At 31.2% G+C, this 20,784-nt stretch overlaps 3 protein-coding genes across 3 annotated transcripts; 2 read left to right on the top strand and 1 right to left on the bottom strand.

The window, feature by feature from the left end:
• The first annotated feature begins 4,378 nt into the window (after window positions 1-4,378).
• On the top strand, window positions 4,379-5,526 carry LOC126845416 (uncharacterized). Its single transcript, XM_050584071.1, has 6 exons — window positions 4,379-4,562; window positions 4,647-4,718; window positions 4,821-5,000; window positions 5,111-5,290; window positions 5,401-5,488; window positions 5,520-5,526. Exons 1-6 carry the CDS (start codon window positions 4,535-4,537, stop codon window positions 5,524-5,526), a joined length of 555 nt encoding a protein of 184 aa, XP_050440028.1. The 5' UTR covers window positions 4,379-4,534.
• An 8,899-nt stretch (window positions 5,527-14,425) lies between these two features.
• On the top strand, window positions 14,426-15,010 carry LOC126845415 (uncharacterized). Its single transcript, XM_050584070.1, has one exon. It carries the CDS (start codon window positions 14,426-14,428, stop codon window positions 15,008-15,010), a length of 585 nt encoding a protein of 194 aa, XP_050440027.1.
• Window positions 15,011-16,068: 1,058 nt separating this feature from the next.
• LOC126845414 (uncharacterized) lies at window positions 16,069-16,653 on the bottom strand. The gene has a single exon (XM_050584069.1). It carries the CDS (start codon window positions 16,651-16,653, stop codon window positions 16,069-16,071), a length of 585 nt encoding a protein of 194 aa, XP_050440026.1.
• Between the last annotated feature and the right edge of the window lie 4,131 nt (window positions 16,654-20,784).

Below are 20,784 nucleotides of genomic sequence, written 5' to 3'. Positions count from 1 at the left end.
TTTCAGTTTAAATGTATTCAGGCATGCAGTTTTCATTCGAATGATTATTCGATAGTTCGCATAAACTATCGAATAACATTCGATAGTCAAAAGTATTCAGTTGCGCCCATCACTAATAAATATATACTATAATGTACAAATGCAGGGTAATTTTCTTATCATGGGCCGCTCAATATCTCATAGGGTTTAATAAGAAATTGAAATGTATTTTTTCCTATTGTTTTTATGCAATATGATCTCAATATTTCACCATTTTTTTTTTATTTTACCCCTCTCCGTACTTTTTTTATAGCAACTTTTAAATTTTGAATAGTAACGTTTATATTTTATTAAGTTTTTTTAATTGAGAATAATGTACTAAACATTTTGACTGGTCGATAACCAGTTTCGGTGGAAGGTGGAGAGTAGTATAATTTTTATCTGCGCGCATTTCCCAACCGCACTTCCTCTCCCATTCTAACTTTTAACTCTTATAACTTAAAAAATAGTTATTCAAAATTGTTTAACGACCAGTCAAAATGTTTAGTACATTATTCTCTATTTAAAAAGTTAATGAAATGTATGCGTTACCATTTAAGTTTCAAAAGTTGCTATTAAAAAAACTAAGTTGGGGTGGGGGTAAAAACAATTTTTTTTTTTTAAATTGGGATCACATTGTATAGAAACCACATGAAAAAAAAATTAAATATCTTAATAAACCTTATAAGATATTGAGTGGCTCATAATAAAAAAAAACCAGTACAGTGGGGTCGGGGCATAGTGGGGACGGAGCATTGTTGGGTCGGGGCATATTGGGGACGGGGAGGTCACAGGTTTACAGGAATTTTTAAATCTGAAAGTGATAAAATCACTTTCGAAAAAACGCTTCGATGCAAATCGGTAGTTAGTATTTTCAAGCCAGTACAGTCCAAACCAAGCACAATATAAACCAGCAAAGTTAGAAAGTTTTAAATGAAGGTTTTGTATTTACAAATGAGCATCAAAGCGTTTATTTGAAAGCGATTTTATCCGAGAGGACTAGTACAGTAGAGTATTGGCATAATGTAATCAAAGCAATGAGGAAACGGAGTGGTCACAGGTCTACAAGAATTATTATAAATAAAAGTGATAAAATTGAATAAAATCGCTTTCAAATGAACGCTTTGATGCTTATTTGTAAATACAGAACCTTCATTTAAAACTTTCTAACTTTGCTGGTTTATACTGTGCTTGGTTTGGACTGTACTGGCTTGAAAATACTAACTACCGATTTGCATCGAAGCGTTTTTTCGAAAGTGATTTTATCACTTTCAGATTTAAAAATTCCTGTAAACCTGTGACCTCCCCGTCCCCAATATGCCCCGACCCAACTATGCTCCGTCCCCACTATGCCCCGACCCCACTGTACTGGTTTTTTTTTTTTTTGCAAAAACTTAGTGGGCCAAATAACACATATACAATGTCTTGTTATATTTTGTTGGAATGGTCGACGATTCATGTTTCAATCGTTTGTACTCCATAGTTTAAATTATAATCGCTTATTCTCAATAAAATTAATATTTATGTATTATATACTTCCATTAAAGCAATCTCCCACAAACTATTTATACTTCACAGATTATATTATTTCAAAGCTATATTATACTTCTATTTTACTAGATTGACAATGTACAAAATAAAATGCAACTAAAAAAACCTTTTCATAGATCCTTAAAATGTAAAGGGTGGGATAGTGAAACGGGTTTTTACCATTTAAATACATTAGAAAATCGCCGTTTTACTGCCTCATCTTGTATATTAATTTCTTGTTATTTTCTAAAGAAAAATCGATTTTCTTACATTTAAATTAAAATAAATCGTATACTGGTACTGTGATGAAGAAAACAATAAATTTTACCTACATATATTACTTATTAGTTAAATATTACTAACGTGTATAGCCACTAGCAGTCGGCTGTTGCCTGTTATTTAACAATAACCTTTTATGGAGATTTTAAAAATTGTGTTTTTTTAATAATAGTATAGGAGCAGTATCATGATGTTAAATGTGCACGAGATTTGATGTAGTCATAAAATAAAGTATTATCATTTATGACTTAATTATTATTAAAATTTATCTTAATAGTAATAGTACATAGAAATAAAATAATGAAATATTTTTTACAAAATTAGAGCTACAAGTTGATAAACTAAAAAAATAAAATTAGCACGAAGCAGATTATCTAATATTAGACAATTTAAACAATCAAGCGTGAATCTCTTTAAATGAATAACAGTATAACAATATACAAAACATAAGTTTTCCTTTAAAAAAATTGTGTAATAAAAAAAACATTTTGAGGCGGTATACTGCATAAAAACCAACACTTAATCTGAATCCAAAAAACAACAGTCCTCTTCATTATTTGCAGGTAGTTGGACATTAAATACTCATAGTTAACCTTCGGTAAGGTTATATAACGCAGGCTATTAAATAACGAGATAACGACAGTGGTTTTGTCGTATCAGAATCATTAAGTGTCTTAATAAGTACACGGACAGGTTTTTTCCCCAATAAATCGAGTGTCTAATATAATCAGTTACACGATTTAGTCGTCTGTGATATCATGTAATAAACACAATATTATGATACCGACCATTGGGCCCTAACCTAACCTAACACGGATAGACGTTACTAACTGATAGTTTAGTAGTGTCTGTTCGTTTCTCACATCTGGTACACCGTGTTTTTAGTTTAAAAAAAAAAAAATTGAATTTTTTGTAAACTTTAAGTCAAGAGTGGTACTTGAGCACAAAACCTAATAGTATCATTCTGCATAGATATAAATAAAATTGTTTTAATGATTTGATCAATTTTTTTTAAATATTTTAGGTGTTTTTGTTAAAATATACGCAATGTGCGAAAACACGGTTTTCCGGCAATTAAAAAAAAACCGTAGTGCCGAATTTTTCACCCGCTTAATATGTTATGGATACATATGAGTTCCAACTACTGGCAAATTTTCAACCCAAAAGTTTTAAAATTACGGCAAAAAACCCCGAAAAACAAAAAAACTTGTACCCCCCCTAGGGGGGCGGGAAATGGGTATATTTTGAATTTGACAAATTTGACGTGCGCGGGCATACCAAATAAATATTTCTTATACATTTCAACTCGATCCGATTCTTTTTCTCGATACTATAGCCAGTAAAAGTTCTAACTTAAAAACTCGTACGGTTTTTTTTTTTTTTTTTCAATTTTCGTCTGTGAAGACTTAAACTTTTTCAACTTTTACCCCCTTCCAAAGTACAAACTAGACAAAATTTGTGATTTTTAGAGTTGCTATTCGAAGGAATTGGTCTAGTATTAAAAAAGTTACAGTGTATACAGCGAAAAAAAAAGTTCACATCAGAGTAAAACCAATACCTTCTCGCTTTGCATCGAAGCTAAAAATTACCCTGTATATAATTTTTTTTAAATTATTATTACATAATCTACAATTTTTTTGTAAAATAAGCGTAAATGATAATATTCTTGCTACAGCCTGCCCCCGACCAATCTACAGCGACCATTTTCCAGCATGACAATATATAAGGAGGTCCACACGAGCTTAAAAGTCTGTCTCTCAGAGGTAACCAAATAGTCACCCTCTAGTACAATAAAATAAGTTATCGCGTCCGACTCGTGAGCTTAGATTTATTTTTTATTTGTGTAAAGAAATATTTCAAGTAAGTAATATTATTACCTAAATTATTTTTCCTTAAAAAAAAAAATTTTACTCTTTACAACTTGTCTATACTTTGATAGATACATAATATTATATAAATGTAATAATTTATAAATGAGTGTAGGTGTATTCGGTACTCGGTAGTCAAAGTTTAAAACCATACAATTTTGTAGATATGTCATCGTCAGATGATGACTCGTTCAAGCACACGTTTGTGCTTGTCCACTTTTATGAAGATGAAGAAGCCGTCATTTTTGATTATGTACGAAAAGATTGGATAGAATTTAACAATCAGAACAAGTTAGTCAGTATATTTCCATCAACCAAAGCAGATAAAAAGCGTTTAGATATTCATCGTCACGATAATTTAGTTCCACCTAAATCCTGGAAGAAGTATCCGGTAACTATTAGAGGATATGCAGGTAATTTTTAAAAATAATATATATAAAAAAAAGTAATTTTGAATTAAAGTAAAATAAAATTTGCTTTTATAATTTTAAAATATATGTTTTTAAAAAAAATAATACAAATGTTTAGTTTTTGAATGAAAATTAAAAATCTAGAATTCAAAAGCAACAAATAGTCGTACTCATTTTTTTTTTGTAGATTCACAGACATCTGCTTTAAAAGGGTTGCTGAAATTAAAAAAAAATCCTTATTCACTCTCAACTTTAGACGATTCTGACCCAGAAACCAAAATAAAAGATGTTTACAAGTATTATAAACAAAAAACTAATAAAAATAATCAATTCGAAATTGAAAAACTGTTAAATGGCGGTAAGATAAACTTGTCTGGGTCTTTAATTTCTAAAAAAACAAAAAGGAATCACGATACCGTGGAAAAAGAAATGGAAGTTTCACAACCTGTTAAAAAAAGTGAGAACTTGATTATGCTTTTCTGGAAGTTAAATATTTTTAAAAAAAAATATGTAATGTGATTTGTTTCAATACTTTTTTCAGCTAAACGTAAGCATGTAAAATCTGAAGTTTCATCTTCAGACTCGGATAAAAAAACATTCAAAGAAAAAAAAGGTACGTTTTTTTAAATAATTTTTTTACCTAGAATTTAATGTAAATCATACGTTTTTTTTATAATATGTGGGCCAACTAGATATTAATTTAATAATTTTTTAGAAGCCCAAAATGATTTTTATACATCTGTTGCCCATACATCGAAAATGCTAACAACTTCGAACGAACATATAAAAAGTGCTGAGCACAGGCAACTCAATGCATCAATATGTACTACACAATCTGTAGAATCTGAAATTTCATCTTCAGACTCGGGTAAAAAAACATTTAAAGGGAAAAAAGGTACAATTGTTTAAAATATTTCTATTTACCTAGAATTTAATGTACATCATACGTTTTTTCTATAATATAATATAGGCCAACTAATTAATATTAATTAAAAAATTTTTTAGATGCCCAAAAACATTTATATAAATCTGTTGCCCATTCAACGAAATCGCTAACAGCTTCGAAAGAACATTTAAAAAGTGCTGAGTGCAGGCAACTCAATGCATCAATATGTACTACACAATCTGTAGAATCTGAAATTTTATCTTCAGACTCGGATAAAAAAACATTTAAAGGGAAAAAAGGTACAATTGTTTAAAATATTTCTATTTACCTAGAATTTAATGTACATCATACGTTTTTTCTATAATAAAATATAGGCCAACTAAATAATATTAATTAAAACATTTTTTAGATTCCCAAAAACATTTATATAAATCTGTTGCCCATTCAACGAAATCGCTAACAGCTTCGAAAGAACATTTAAAAAGTGCTGAGTACAGGCAACTCAAAGCATCAATAGGTACCATACAGTCTATGATGGTTACTCTATCTCAGACCGCTCAAGAAAATAATCAATTGCTCAAAACTATTTTAAGTAATATGAGTACAAATCCTTCCAGAACTAGTACAAGTGAAACTGCAATTTATGTACTGTTGGAAAAATATTTTTGTGACACACAGGAAAAGCTGCAAGCTTTGGAAACACGCTTGAAAAATGAACCTGAATTTTACAAATTAATTGTAAGTATAAAATATTATTTTCTTGTTTCTTTTTATTGCTAGATTTTTAATTAATTGTAACCGTTTTTTTTAAAGTGTAATGGAATGAAAAACTTTATTGACCCAAAAAAAAGTCTTTACTTGATTGTTGCTCGAGTTTTGAAAGAAATTATTCATTCTCAAGTCCTGGACACACATTATGTAGCTCAAGGATTTTCTAAAAATAAAGATAATTTTGTCTTAACTGAAATTTTTAGGTGTATCAAAGGTAAATTATCATATTTCTATACATTTGTCACGTGGTTTACATATATACATAAAACAATTACTGTTTGAAATTAAAATATAATACGTTTGTTACAGATGCTATTATTAATGAATTTATAAGATCAGAAAAAGTTCCACCCAAAGATAGCGAATTTAAAACAGCATTGAGCAATGCGTTTAATCTATCAAAAGACTGGAAATATCTTGGCGATGGAAATGGTGATGGTGGTGTACGCCAGAAAAATAAAAGTTCATCTACGAAGCAAATAATTGAGAAATGAATTTTATTAATATTTATATTCTTGTAAATAAAACTATAATAATTCGTATTCTTATTAATATATATTAAACTATATAAAACCAATACTTATAATATTATTACACATAATATAATAATAATCATATATAAATGGACTGTAGGTCACGTCCTCCAGTGATATTATATCACCTCAGTATCAATAAACAATCTTTATTAAATGAAAATTTAAACGTTACTACAATTTATCTACTTTTCTTGTTTTAATTTATCATTTTATTTAAAAATTTAAATTTACAGCATAAGAAATAACAAAATGCATCTAAAGTATATAAAATTTAAAGGTTTTTTTAAAACATTTTCTGCATAAGGACATAACATAAAGTTTTTGTGAATTTTTTTTTTAAGTATTTGTATTTGTTTTTTTTTTTTTTTGTACTTATTTGTAAGAACGTGAATGATTATACAAATATATTAACACCTTTTTTTTCCACTTTCAAATGTTTTTTTTTATACATTTGTTTTTGTAATATCATATGTGTACCAAACCTTAAAAATATATGTTTTTTCCAGACATTTTTTTATTGCATATTAACTCAATTCCTACCATTACAATTAAACAATTCGTTTGCCTAAACTTGTACATCTATTAGGTTTCTGTTACGATGGATTCTGGCAAATTATTGCGTATTGTTTGGTAAGCATTTGAAGTATTTTTATTTTAACTTTCGACTTATTATCTGATTCTAATAGATTAGTAAATATCAGATAAACACAGACAATGATACTAAGATTTTCGGTAGCACAATTTGTTAAGCTATATAATTTTAATTAAACAAAATAATTAAAATTTACTTTTTGGTAAAAGTAATTTGAAAAAGGTGATGCACACATTCTCAGCTCCTTATCGAAGTTAAAACACTTTTAAAAGTGAATTTTTAAAAAATGTTAGTATAAAAGTCCGTGTAACGTGTTTCTGGGTTAACTGATTTTAAATGTTGCATCAGTTTGGATACACACAAAATAACTATTTGGCGTCGCTGGGCCAGATAGCAATTCCAAGATCAGAAGCAACTACACATAGGCTGTAACTACCGATCGAACATTGAAAGGTGGTAACATAAGAGAAAACAACATTATTTATCTTCACTTACTGTCGCTTACTTATTTTATACTTATAATATTTATAATACTTAAAATCAAGCGCAATATTAATGTCACACAAACTCGAACAATCGTTAGAACCTAAATAGTGTGACATTTGTTTATGATTACCGTAATTAAAGATATATAGTACTACGACCAAGGACAGACGTGTTGATGGGTTTTGTTAACAATGCCGGATTGTAAGAGTCTAATGGTACCAAATAAATCTGATAAAGTAACGACCGATTAAATTCTAATTGGAAAATATGAAGTCCAGGCAAGAACCGTAAACATTAGGGACAGAGTTGGGTTGATACAAGTTTAGAAATGAAAAGCGATCATAAAATATAACATCATATTTATCACTTTTTAGAGGTTTACATGTTTCGATTTGCTGCAAAACGTGCGATTTCCGGACTTCATACGTTTAAAAAAAAAGTAATAGTTTTTTTTAGAAAACATTTTTTTTCATAACACATCATTTTTATTGTTTTGAAAAATATTACAATACATATTATTATTTTATTTATATTTACTCAATCTTTAAGTAATAAATAATTAAAAAATAAATGTAATATATGGAAAATAAATATTTATTTCAAGAAATTAAATTTTTTTTCTTCATAGTTTTTTTACACAATTTTTACCATTTTTTTTTTGTTTTCACCCCTTCCCAACATAGTTTTTTTAATAGCAACATTTGAAACTTAAATGGTAACGCATACATTTTATTAACTATTAAAATTGAAAATAATGCACTAAAAATGTTGAATGGTCGATAACCAGTTTTGGATAACTATTTTTAATGTTATTGAAGTGTCAAGTTTAGGGCAGGAGGAAAGATGGATTGTAGTATTATTTTTATCTGCGTGCACTCACCAACGGCACTTTCACTCCCATCCTAACTTTTAAACTCTTATAACTTTAAAAATAGTTCCAAAACTGGTTATCGACCAGTCAAAATATTTAGTACATTATTCTTAATTTAAAAAAAATATAAAATGTATGCGTTACCCTTCAGTTACTTAAAGTTTCAAAAGTTGTTATCAAATAAACTAAGTTGAGAGGGAGGTAAAAACAAAAAAATTGTGAGAAATTGAGATCACATTGTATAAAAACTTAATGAAAAATAAATTAAATTATTAATTAAACCCAATTAGATATTCAGTGGTTCACTATAAGTTAATCACCATTCACCATGTATTTAAATTGATAACTTAGCAAAATATATTGACACGAACTATTAATTGGTAATAATTACAAAAACCTGGTAAAAGAGTAAGGACAGTAGAAACATTAATGCTTCTTCGTGAGATCATATTTAACTTACCGATCATTAATGATTAATTATAAAATAAAAAAATAAAAATAATGAGTACCTGGACTATATAATAAAACACCATTTTCATCTTCAAAATTATTGTTTGATTCCAATGTTTTGTTTAAAAATAGTATTATAAAATTCTTGGGCATCTTCAGGATTGCTTTGATTACATTATGCCTATACTCTACTGTACTAGTTATAAATAAAAGTGATAAAATTGAATAAAATCACTTTCAAATAAACACTTTGATGCTCATTTGTAAATACAGAACCTTAATTTAAAACTTTCTAACTTTGCTGGATTATACTGTGCTTGGTTTGGACTGTACTGGCTTGAAAATACTAACTACCGATTTGCATCGAAGCGTTTTTTCGAAAGTGATTTTATCACTTTCAGATTTAAAAATTCCTGTAAACCTGTGACCTCCTCGTCCTCACTAGGCCCCGATCCCACTGTACTATTTTTTTTTCCATGATTTTTCCGTACACGCTGTACTATATTTTTCAATATTTTGAAATATTTTATCACCAATCTTTAAAAGCCACAAAGGGAGCTTTTGGTTTTTTTAATTAGGAAATTTAATAAATATATTCTTGTTTTAAATTTTTAACTTTGTCAGTTTTAGAGTTAACATTACCTGTGTATTTTTTTTACAAAAATCTAATCCAATTAAGATCATTAAAAAGGCATGTTTTTGGGTAAATAAAAAAACAATTGCTGGTCTTAAACAAAAAAAACTCGCTTTTCGTTGCTATTCAATAGCACCTACTTAACTGTTTATATTCGAAACTAACCGTTATGAGCGTTGTGTAGTTTTCGCAACAGCTAAAATGAAGTTTTGTCTCGATGTCACCATTAAAATCATTAAAAAAATATTGCTTGCGTTAGTTACATCGTTTTTGTATTGCACCATCTCCGAGTCTGTGCCAACGTGTCCAACAACAAATGTAGGTTGGAAGATTTTTCCCTTCGACGAACAATTCAACGTTTCGTCCACATTGTTTATGTTTAGCACCGTGATAGTCATATCAAAAATGGACCTATGGCCGTGCAACATAAAACCGCAAAACAGATTCGTTCGGTTTACAGCAGAAGTAAAGATTTTTGTAAAAAAAAAAAACCCATGTAAAATAACTACCCTTAACGTTTGTTACACACGCAGGTGCACATCAAGACTATATTAGTGTTGCTGCTGTACGCAACATTTTGGCATCCTGTCGTAATGGCTATATCGGTGTACACGGACTTCCTCGCTAAATTGGTGAGGAAAACCGTACACTTAGACTATGCAAGTCCCACATTTCCTAACAACCGTGTTAGATCGCTAAAACGAATAGGTGTTATAAGCAAACTATTACTTACTTACTTAAAAATATTTTTCTCATTCATATTTATCAATTGATAATGGTTCAAGCTATTAAATTGAGACACCCAGATGTTTTCATGATAGTGATCTCCCTTACTAAGGTCAGCATGATGAACTTCACCCCTTAACAAAATCACAACTAATTTTTTTATTTTAGAAATATTTAATAGCCTATAAAATATCCTGTATCAACCAATATTTTATGGATGTATTAATATAGTTTAATATTGGTATCAAAACAAATATAATCAAGCATGGAGAAAGCAGTATATCAATACTTCTTTCTCCATTTTCAGTCCATGTTTTAATAGTTAGTACGATAATTTCTAATTGAAAATCAAATCAAAAATAATATAGTAATTTGTTTTATTGTATTTAAAGACCCAAAGCTGGACGCAAAGCTCAAACATATTGTTCAAGAATTGCCCTGTGTGTCTAGAGAACGTTAGAAGCACTAAATTCAACGCCATCATGTTGTCAACGATACTATTGGTCAACATATTGAGGACGCAGGGCCTGACATAGATCTATAGTTCATGGAAAACTAATGACTACGTTCATCAATACTATATATTCACATGTTTTTTTAACGAAATTAACTAACTGGTCACTAATCGGCTATGATAAATTAATTTCTCAATAAAATAGCATTTTAATATATTGTGATGTTATACCGCGTCTATACTTTGAATTTCTCCGCACGTATTTTAAAATAACGTCAACAACTGCTCTTAGAGGCTTGGTGTCACATGCAGTTTGCTAAAACTATGATAATTAATCTTGGCTTACCGAATGGTTCCAATTAAGTGTTTGCTGTTTTACTTGTGATTTTAGGTGTTGTGTGCAATATTGTTAATATACGCTAATAGTATACTGAACAAAAATATTCATATTCACAATACAAATAATCAAAATTTTAAAAACTATTTTGAAATGTCGTGGTTGCAGAATCGGCTGAAAAACTTTTTTTGTCATTTTTTCATGCACCAAAATTAACGTTTTATTGAAAAACTAGTAGCTGGCAGGAACGGTAGCTAGCAGGCGACCGAAAAGGTCACAGATTCTGAGTACTGTGTCCGGCTACGCCGAACAAGCTCACGGCGCACAGTGGGCAAAATAGCTGATTTAGGCGGACAAAAGTCATTCTTAGAATTGTTCTCCATTTAATGCTAGTTGTTTTTTTTTTTGATAGTTGTGAAACCCAGAAACAGCATAGCACCCGTTGAAAAGTTGTTCATAATTAATATGTGACGGTTTTAAGACATGGTTAAACAAATTTATGTTACCTCGCATTGTTTTCAGCGTCAATTCTGTTGCTTATCAGTTGTAATAATTATTACAACTACAACAATTTTGAAGTTTAATATCATTTTCAAAATTTAATTTTATCACTTTTATTTGTAATAATTTCTGTAGACCTGTGACCACTCCGTCGCCTCGTTGCTTTGATTCCATTATGCATAGGCATAATGGAAAATATATTAGAATATAGATTCTACTGTACTAGGCCTCTTGGATAAAATCACTTTCAAATAAACGCTTTGATGCTTCTATTTTGTAATTTTATCGGTCATTTAAAAAACGACACAAGTCACAAATTTGAAATATCACACTAGTTACAAGAAACTTCATAAATATTTTGCAGTGATTCAAATTTCTTGTACTCAACATTTGTATTAAATATGAGTCTGACAAATTGAGTTTTTACACAGAATACGTAGCTAAGTATATAATTATTACATTTGATAAAAAGACAGTTTTGAAAAATCTGTGACCTAAGTCGTTTTTGAAATGGCCGATTCAATTTAATACTTTCTAACTTTGCTAGCTTACACTGTGCTTGGTTTAGATTGTACTGCCTTGAAAATACTAACTACCGATTTGCATCGAAGCGTTTTTTCGAAAGTGATTTTATCACTTTCAGATTTAAAAATTCCTGTAAACCTGTGACCTCCCCGTCCCCACTATGCTCCGTCCCCACTATGCCCCGACCCCACTGTACTGGTTTTTTTTCTTCTAAAGTTACGTAACAAAAATAACAAGACAATTTTTTGAAAATTTTCTTTAATTTTTATTCGTACTTACCTTGCTTAAAAGCATCCATATCAAAGTTTTACTCCTTAAATATAACTATTTTAAAAATAACTTCAAAATAGTTGTAGTTGTAATAATTATTACAACTGATAAGCAACAGAATTGACGCTGATAACAATGCGAGGTAACATAAATTCGTTCAACTATGTCTTAAAACCGTCACATATTAATAATTATGAACAACTTTTCAATGGGAGCTATGCTGTTTCTGGGTTTCCCAACTATCAAAGAAAACAACTATAGTCTATTCAGTTTAAGTTTGCCCACTAAAACGGTCGCGTTCGCGCATAATGTTGATGACAGGGAGCGTTGATGGCGATCGTCGTCGCCCACAAGGTGTATACGTAGTGAGCTGTATTATCACATAAGTTGACCCGTGCGAACTGCGAATACTCGCACACAAACACTAAACCCTCTGAAAATATCACTCCGTATCCTCAATTTAAGTAAAAATAAGAAGAGTAGATAAAATAGAAAGAGAATTAAAAAGAAAACATTTTGCCAATAAACACGGTATTTTTAGAAAACATACTCGCGTATATAACATATTTTTTTTTTTTTGGTTGTCGTAGACCTATACATATATTTATATATATATATATATATATATGTATACACACATACACAGGTCATCGACATATTATATACACACATATATATATATATATATATATATATATATTATAAAAACAGACCATCGACAACCGAACAAAACGAAAGAAAAAAAAAATGTATTATTAAAAAAATTAAGTTCTTTTCTGCGACTTCAGTGTACATTGTGTACTTTACGCGCATACAAGCCATCTAGTGCCATTTTCTCTTATTTGATTGTGTATGTTAATTATTTATCAACATTTATTCTACTAGTGATGATGAACTAGGTAGCGAAATGGAAGTAGGCCCATCGCCAATTAAGAGAAATAAACGGGGAAAAGTGAGTATTATGAAATACAAACATATGTATATAAATTTATAAACAATACGTATATAAATCAGGGATAAAAGATATTTTGTTATATTTTTTGAGTTTTTACACAGTATTTCGTCCATTCTTCAATATTTGAACTATTTGTATAAAAAAGACATTATAATGTTTTTGGGGTATAGTGGGGACGGAAAGGTCACAGATATACAAGAATTATTATAACTAAAAAAAAAAACATCGGTGCTTGTATGTGGATAGTAAAAATCCAGCACAAACCAAGTAGAGTCTGCATACATGTCTTGATCATTCTTTCGAAGTTATAGTGTGTTTACGTTAAAATGTACAATTTCTGTGAAAAAAACAGTTTTTCGGTAATTTTCGGTAGGAGGGGAAAAAATTATTGTGACCAAAAAAACAATACTTTCCGTGTGCGCATCCAAGCTAAAATATTATATTTATTGTTATGTTTACAATTCGACTTTGATAAAAAGTTTTTTAAAAATTCTGTTTTATGTTTTGGCCTTTAGATAATATTGCTTACATTACTTCATAGCCAGTCACCTTTCTGTCCAAATATTTATGATTTCATATCTTTTTCCAATTTTTACAACAAATTATATTTTAAGAATAAAATATTCTGGTTTTAGATAATTGGTGAAGGTGAAAGAGTCGGAATCATTAATTTATATAGAGCAAATTTGGAAACTTTTCCTAATATATCTACGAGACTAATTCGAAAAATAATTTCGGACTCATTGGGTTTTGATGAAAGGACGATTCACAAAGTCATTAATGAGTACCGTGAGACGAAGTCGGTGACTGCTCCTAAGCAAACGCGTGTGAGAAAAACCTTTCACGACTCATTTGACGAGTTCGATAGGAACGCAGACCGTAGGCACGTCCAAAGCATTTGGTTTCGCCGTGAAATTCCTACGGTAGACAAAATCCACCAAGTCGTGTCCGCTGATAATAGTTTGCCATCGATATCGCGCACTAATTTATTTAATTTATTGAAAGAATTGGATTTCCGGTACAGTAAACGCGGTCGAAACAATGCTCTGGCGGGGAAAAATGAAATAGTTGTGTGGCGCAGACGATATTTAGAAACTGTTAAAAAATACCGCGAGGAAGGCCGGCATATATATTATCTTGACGAGACGTAGGTGAACGCTGGTGATTGTAAGTCCAGAACTTGGGTCGACACAACAATTAAATCTCACAGAGACGCATTTCTCAAGGGACTTACAACCGGTTCTGCAAATCCGTCAGGCAAAGGGAAACGTCTTATTGTTTTAAATATAGGAGTCCAAAAAAAACTCAAGCGACTATAATGACGAGATGAACGGGGAGACTTTTCGTGAGTGGATGGAGAGCATTTTACCACAATTAAAACCAAACTCCGTCATTGTTATGGATAATGCATCCTACCACTCGGTAAAATTTGATAAAGCTCCGACGTCGACTACCCGAAAGGCGGAAATTATTAAGTGGCTGGAGGATAAGGAAGAGGTCATAGACAAACCTATGGTTATCCCGGAACTCCTCCAAATTGTAAAACGACTAAAGCCACAACACGAAAAGTTTGTTATTGATGAACTGGCGAAAGCCAATAACAAGATAATTTTAAGGCTGCCCCCGTACCACTACGAGCTAAATCCGATAGAATTAGCTTGGTCATCGGTCAAGAACCATGTACGGATGAACAACTCGTCGTACAAACTTGCCGATGTAAAAAAATTATTGGTAGAGGGCGTAAACCGTGTGGACGCAGAAATGTGGGGAAATTTCATAAGCCACCCAATAAAAGAGAAAAACAATTTTTATGAAATTGATTTTATAGTTGACGAAGTCTTGGCCGCGGAAATAACAGATTTGAGGCTGACTATTACGGGTGACACGCCTTCTGATTCATACTCGAATTAAAAATGAATATTTGTAAATATAAATGATTAATTTTTAACAATGGTATCTATATAAGAGGTATTACTTTTTTAAATACAGCGTCTTTAAATAACTGTAAAAATTAAATTTCTATTTTTTTAATAATTTATAACTATTTAAATAGTAATAATGATCTAAAATGCCCTACTATTTACAGTTTAATGACATGTATGTATGCCATATAACCTGTGCACAAAAATTAAAATAATAGTATGAGTAAGATTAATACGAATACGTGTGAGCGGGCAATATTGACATCGTATTTAGATTAGCAGCTGCCGCGTGTTGCGGACAAAGGAGAACAATTCTGAGAATGACTGTTTGTCCACCTAAATCAGCTATTTTGCCCACTGTGTGGCGGGTGGAGCAGATGTATTTTTTGAAAAAGAAATGGATCTGCTAATAAAGCGAGTGTCCGGTGCTGATTAACGATTAAAGTGAAAAATGGTTTAAATTAATAAATTTGAATGTCTAGAGATTAATCGGTTAAAAAGCGAGTGTCCGGTGCTACTTACCTTACTGTTAGTGAAAAAAAATAATTACCTTATCACAGTCAACATGTCGTGCTGTACTTTAGACCACAATATTTTTATGATATGTAAGGAACATGGCACATATGTGTTTGATGATTGATGAACTCAAAACTTCCTTTACATGCATTTTTGTTATTTAAGCTTGTACGGAATACGGAGTACAGAATACACAGTTATACACGTATACTGTGTTGTACGACGTCCGTGCTTACAATGTATAAATCCACTAAACTAAAAATATCCTAGGTTTTGCAGGCTACAATTTACGAGAAGCTCACGGGTTTAATTTATTTTTGTGCACAGGTTATATGGCATACATACATGTCATTAAACTGTAAATAGTAGGGCATTTTAGATCATTATTACTATTTAAATAGTTATAAATTATTAAAAAAATAGAAATTTAATTTTTACAGTTATTTAAAGACGCTGTATTTAAAAAAGTAATACCTCTTATATAGATACCATTGTTAAAAATTAATCATTTATATTTACAAATATTCATTTTTAATTCGAGTATGAATCAGAAGGCGTGTCACCCGTAATAGTCAGCCTCAAATCTGTTATTTCCGCGGCCAAGACTTCGTCAACTATAAAATCAATTTCATAAAAATTGTTTTTCTCTTTTATTGGGTGGCTTATGAAATTTCCCCACATTTCTGCGTCCACACGGTTTACGCCCTCTACCAATAATTTTTTTACATCGGCAAGTTTGTACGACGAGTTGTTCATCCGTACATGGTTCTTGACCGATGACCAAGCTAATTCTATCGGATTTAGCTCGTAGTGGTACGGGGGCAGCCTTAAAATTATCTTGTTATTGGCTTTCGCCAGTTCATCAATAACAAACTTTTCGTGTTGTGGCTTTAGTCGTTTTACAATTTGGAGGAGTTCCGGGATAACCATAGGTTTGTCTATGACCTCTTCCTTATCCTCCAGCCACTTAATAATTTCCGCCTTTCGGGTAGTCGACGTCGGAGCTTTATCAAATTTTACCGAGTGGTAGGATGCATTATCCATAACAATGACGGAGTTTGGTTTTAATTGTGGTAAAATGCTCTCCATCCACTCACGAAAAGTCTCCCCGTTCATCTCGTCATTATAGTCGCTTGAGTTTTTTTTGGACTCAAAACATAGAAGCCGACCGGGAACAAAACCGTCTTCAGAACCTATATTTAAAACAATAAGACGTTTCCCTTTGCCTGACGGATTTGCAGAACCGGTTGTAAGTCCCTTGAGAAATGCGTCTCTGTGAGATTTAATTGTTGTGTCGACCCAAGTTCTGGACTTACAATCACCAGCGTTCACCTACGTCTCGTCAAGATAATATATATGCCGGCCTTCCTCGCGGTATTTTTTAACAGTTTCTAAATATCGTCTGCGCCACACAACTATTTCATTTTTCCCCGCCAGAGCATTGTTTCGACCGCGTTTACTGTACCGGAAATCCAATTCTTTCAATAAATTAAATAAATTAGTGCGCGATATCGATGGCAAACTATTATCAGCGGACACGACTTGGTGGATTTTGTCTACCGTAGGAATTTCACGGCGAAACCAAATGCTTTGGACGTGCCTACGGTCTGCGTTCCTATCGAACTCGTCAAATGAGTCGTGAAAGGTTTTTCTCACACGCGTTTGCTTAGGAGCAGTCACCGACTTCGTCTCACGGTACTCATTAATGACTTTGTGAATCGTCCTTTCATCAAAACCCAATGAGTCCGAAATTATTTTTCGAATTAGTCTCGTAGATATATTAGGAAAAGTTTCCAAATTTGCTCTATATAAATTAATGATTCCGACTCTTTCACCTTCACCAATTATCTAAAACCAGAATATTTTATTCTTAAAATATAATTTGTTGTAAAAATTGGAAAAAGATATGAAATCATAAATATTTGGACAGAAAGGTGACTGGCTATGAAGTAATGTAAGCAATATTATCTAAAGGCCAAAACATAAAACAAAATTTTTAAAAAACTTTTTATCAAAGTCGAATTGTAAACATAACAATAAATATAATATTTTAGCTTGGATGCGCACACGGAAAGTATTGTTTTTTTGGTCACAATAATTTTTTCCCCTCCTACCGAAAATTACCGAAAAACAGTTTTTTTCACAGAAATTGTACATTTTAACGTAAACACACTATAACTTCGAAAGAATGATCAAGACATGTATGCAGACTCTACTTGGTTTGTGCTGGATTTTTACTATCCACATACAAGCACCGATGTTTTTTTTAGTTATAATAATTCTTGTATATCTGTGACCTTTCCGTCCCCACTATACCCCAAAAACATTATAATGTCTTTTTTATACAAATAGTTCAAATATTGAAGAATGGACGAAATACTGTGTAAAAACTCAAAAAATATAACAAAATATCTTTTATCCCTGATTTATATACGTATTGTTTATAAATTTATATACATATGTTTGTATTTCATAATACTCACTTTTCCCCGTTTATTTCTCTTAATTGGCGATGGGCCTACTTCCATTTCGCTACCTAGTTCATCATCACTAGTAGAATAAATGTTGATAAATAATTAACATACACAATCAAATAAGAGAAAATGGCACTAGATGGCTTGTATGCGCGTAAAGTACACAATGTAAACTGAAGTCGCAGAAAAGAACTTAATTTTTTTAATAATACATTTTTTTTTTCTTTCGTTTTGTTCGGTTGTCGATGGTCTGTTTTATATATAATATATATAATATATATATGTGTGTATATAATATGTCGATGACCTGTGTATGTGTGTATACATATATATATATATATATATAAATATATGTATAGGTCTACGACAACCAAAAAAAAAAAAATATGTTATATACGCGAGTATGTTTTCTAAAAATACCGTGTTTATTGGCAAAATGTTTTCTTTTTAATTCTCTTTCTATTTTATCTACTCTTCTTATTTTTACTTAAATTGAGGATACGGAGTGATATTTTCAGAGGGTTTAGTGTTTGTGTGCGAGTATTCGCAGTTCGCACGGGTCAACTTATGTGATAATACAGCTCACTACGTATACACCTTGTGGGCGACGACGATCGCCATCAACGCTCCCTGTCATCAACATTATGCGCGAACGCGACCGTTTTAGTGGGCAAACTTAAACTGAATAGACTATAGTTGTTTTCTTTGATAGTTGGGAAACCCAGAAACAGCATAGCTCCCATTGAAAAGTTGTTCATAATTATTAATATGTGACGGTTTTAAGACATAGTTGAACGAATTTATGTTACCTCGCATTGTTATCAGCGTCAATTCTGTTGCTTATCAGTTGTAATAATTATTACAACTACAACTATTTTGAAGTTATTTTTAAAATAGTTATATTTAAGGAGTAAAACTTTGATATGGATGCTTTTAAGCAAGGTAAGTACGAATAAAAATTAAAGAAAATTTTCAAAAAATTGTCTTGTTATTTTTGTTACGTAACTTTAGAAGAAAAAAAACCAGTACAGTGGGGTCGGGGCATAGTGGGGACGGAGCATAGTGGGGACGGGGAGGTCACAGGTTTACAGGAATTTTTAAATCTGAAAGTGATAAAATCACTTTCGAAAAAACGCTTCGATGCAAATCGGTAGTTAGTATTTTCAAGGCAGTACAATCTAAACCAAGCACAGTGTAAGCTAGCAAAGTTAGAAAGTATTAAATTGAATCGGCCATTTCAAAAACGACTTAGGTCACAGATTTTTCAAAACTGTCTTTTTATCAAATGTAATAATTATATACTTAGCTACGTATTCTGTGTAAAAACTCAATTTGTCAGACTCATATTTAATACAAATGTTGAGTACAAGAAATTTGAATCACTGCAAAATATTTATGAAGTTTCTTGTAACTAGTGTGATATTTCAAATTTGTGACTTGTGTCGTTTTTTAAATGACCGATAAAATTACAAAATAGAAGCATCAAAGCGTTTATTTGAAAGTGATTTTATCCAAGAGGCCTAGTACAGTAGAATCTATATTCTAATATATTTTCCATTATGCCTATGCATAATGGAATCAAAGCAACGAGGCGACGGAGTGGTCACAGGTCTACAGAAATTATTACAAATAAAAGTGATAAAATTTAATTTTGAAAATGATATTAAACTTCAAAATTGTTGTAGTTGTAATAATTATTACAACTGATAAGCAACAGAATTGACGCTGAAAACAATGCGAGGTAACATAAATTTGTTTAACCATGTCTTAAAACCGTCACATATTAATTATGAACAACTTTTCAACGGGTGCTATGCTGTTTCTGGGTTTCACAACTATCAAAAAAAAAAACAACTAGCATTAAATGGAGAACAATTCTAAGAATGACTTTTGTCCGCCTAAATCAGCTATTTTGCCCACTGTGCGCCGTGAGCTTGTTCGGCGTAGCCGGACACAGTACTCAGAATCTGTGACCTTTTCGGTCGCCTGCTAGCTACCGTTCCTGCCAGCTACTAGTTTTTCAATAAAACGTTAATTTTGGTGCATGAAAAAATGACAAAAAAAGTTTTTCAGCCGATTCTGCAACCACGACATTTCAAAATAGTTTTTAAAATTTTGATTATTTGTATTGTGAATATGAATATTTTTGTTCAGTATACTATTAGCGTATATTAACAATATTGCACACAACACCTAAAATCACAAGTAAAACAGCAAACACTTAATTGGAACCATTCGGTAAGCCAAGATTAATTATCATAGTTTTAGCAAACTGCATGTGACACCAAGCCTCTAAGAGCAGTTGTTGACGTTATTTTAAAATACGTGCGGAGAAATTCAAAGTATAGACGCGGTATAACATCACAATATATTAAAATGCTATTTTATTGAGAAATTAATTTATCATAGCCGATTAGTGACCAGTTAGTTAATTTCGTTAAAAAAACATGTGAATATATAGTATTGATGAACGTAGTCATTAGTTTTCCATGAACTATAGATCTATGTCAGGCCCTGCGTCCTCAATATGTTGACCAATAGTATCGTTGACAACATGATGGCGTTGAATTTAGTGCTTCTAACGTTCTCTAGACACACAGGGCAATTCTTGAACAATATGTTTGAGCTTTGCGTCCAGCTTTGGGTCTTTAAATACAATAAAACAAATTACTATATTATTTTTGATTTGATTTTCAATTAGAAATTATCGTACTAACTATTAAAACATGGACTGAAAATGGAGAAAGAAGTATTGATATACTGCTTTCTCCAT

Source organism: Adelges cooleyi, unplaced genomic scaffold, assembly GCF_023614345.1.
Source record: "Adelges cooleyi isolate 19-005CV unplaced genomic scaffold, UGA_ACOO_1.1 ACOO_flye_CR_arks_rails_tigmint_CR_PRNA_784, whole genome shotgun sequence".
In the NCBI taxonomy this organism is placed as follows: domain Eukaryota; kingdom Metazoa; phylum Arthropoda; class Insecta; order Hemiptera; family Adelgidae; genus Adelges; species Adelges cooleyi.
This window is presented reverse-complemented; position numbering and strand designations above follow the sequence as displayed.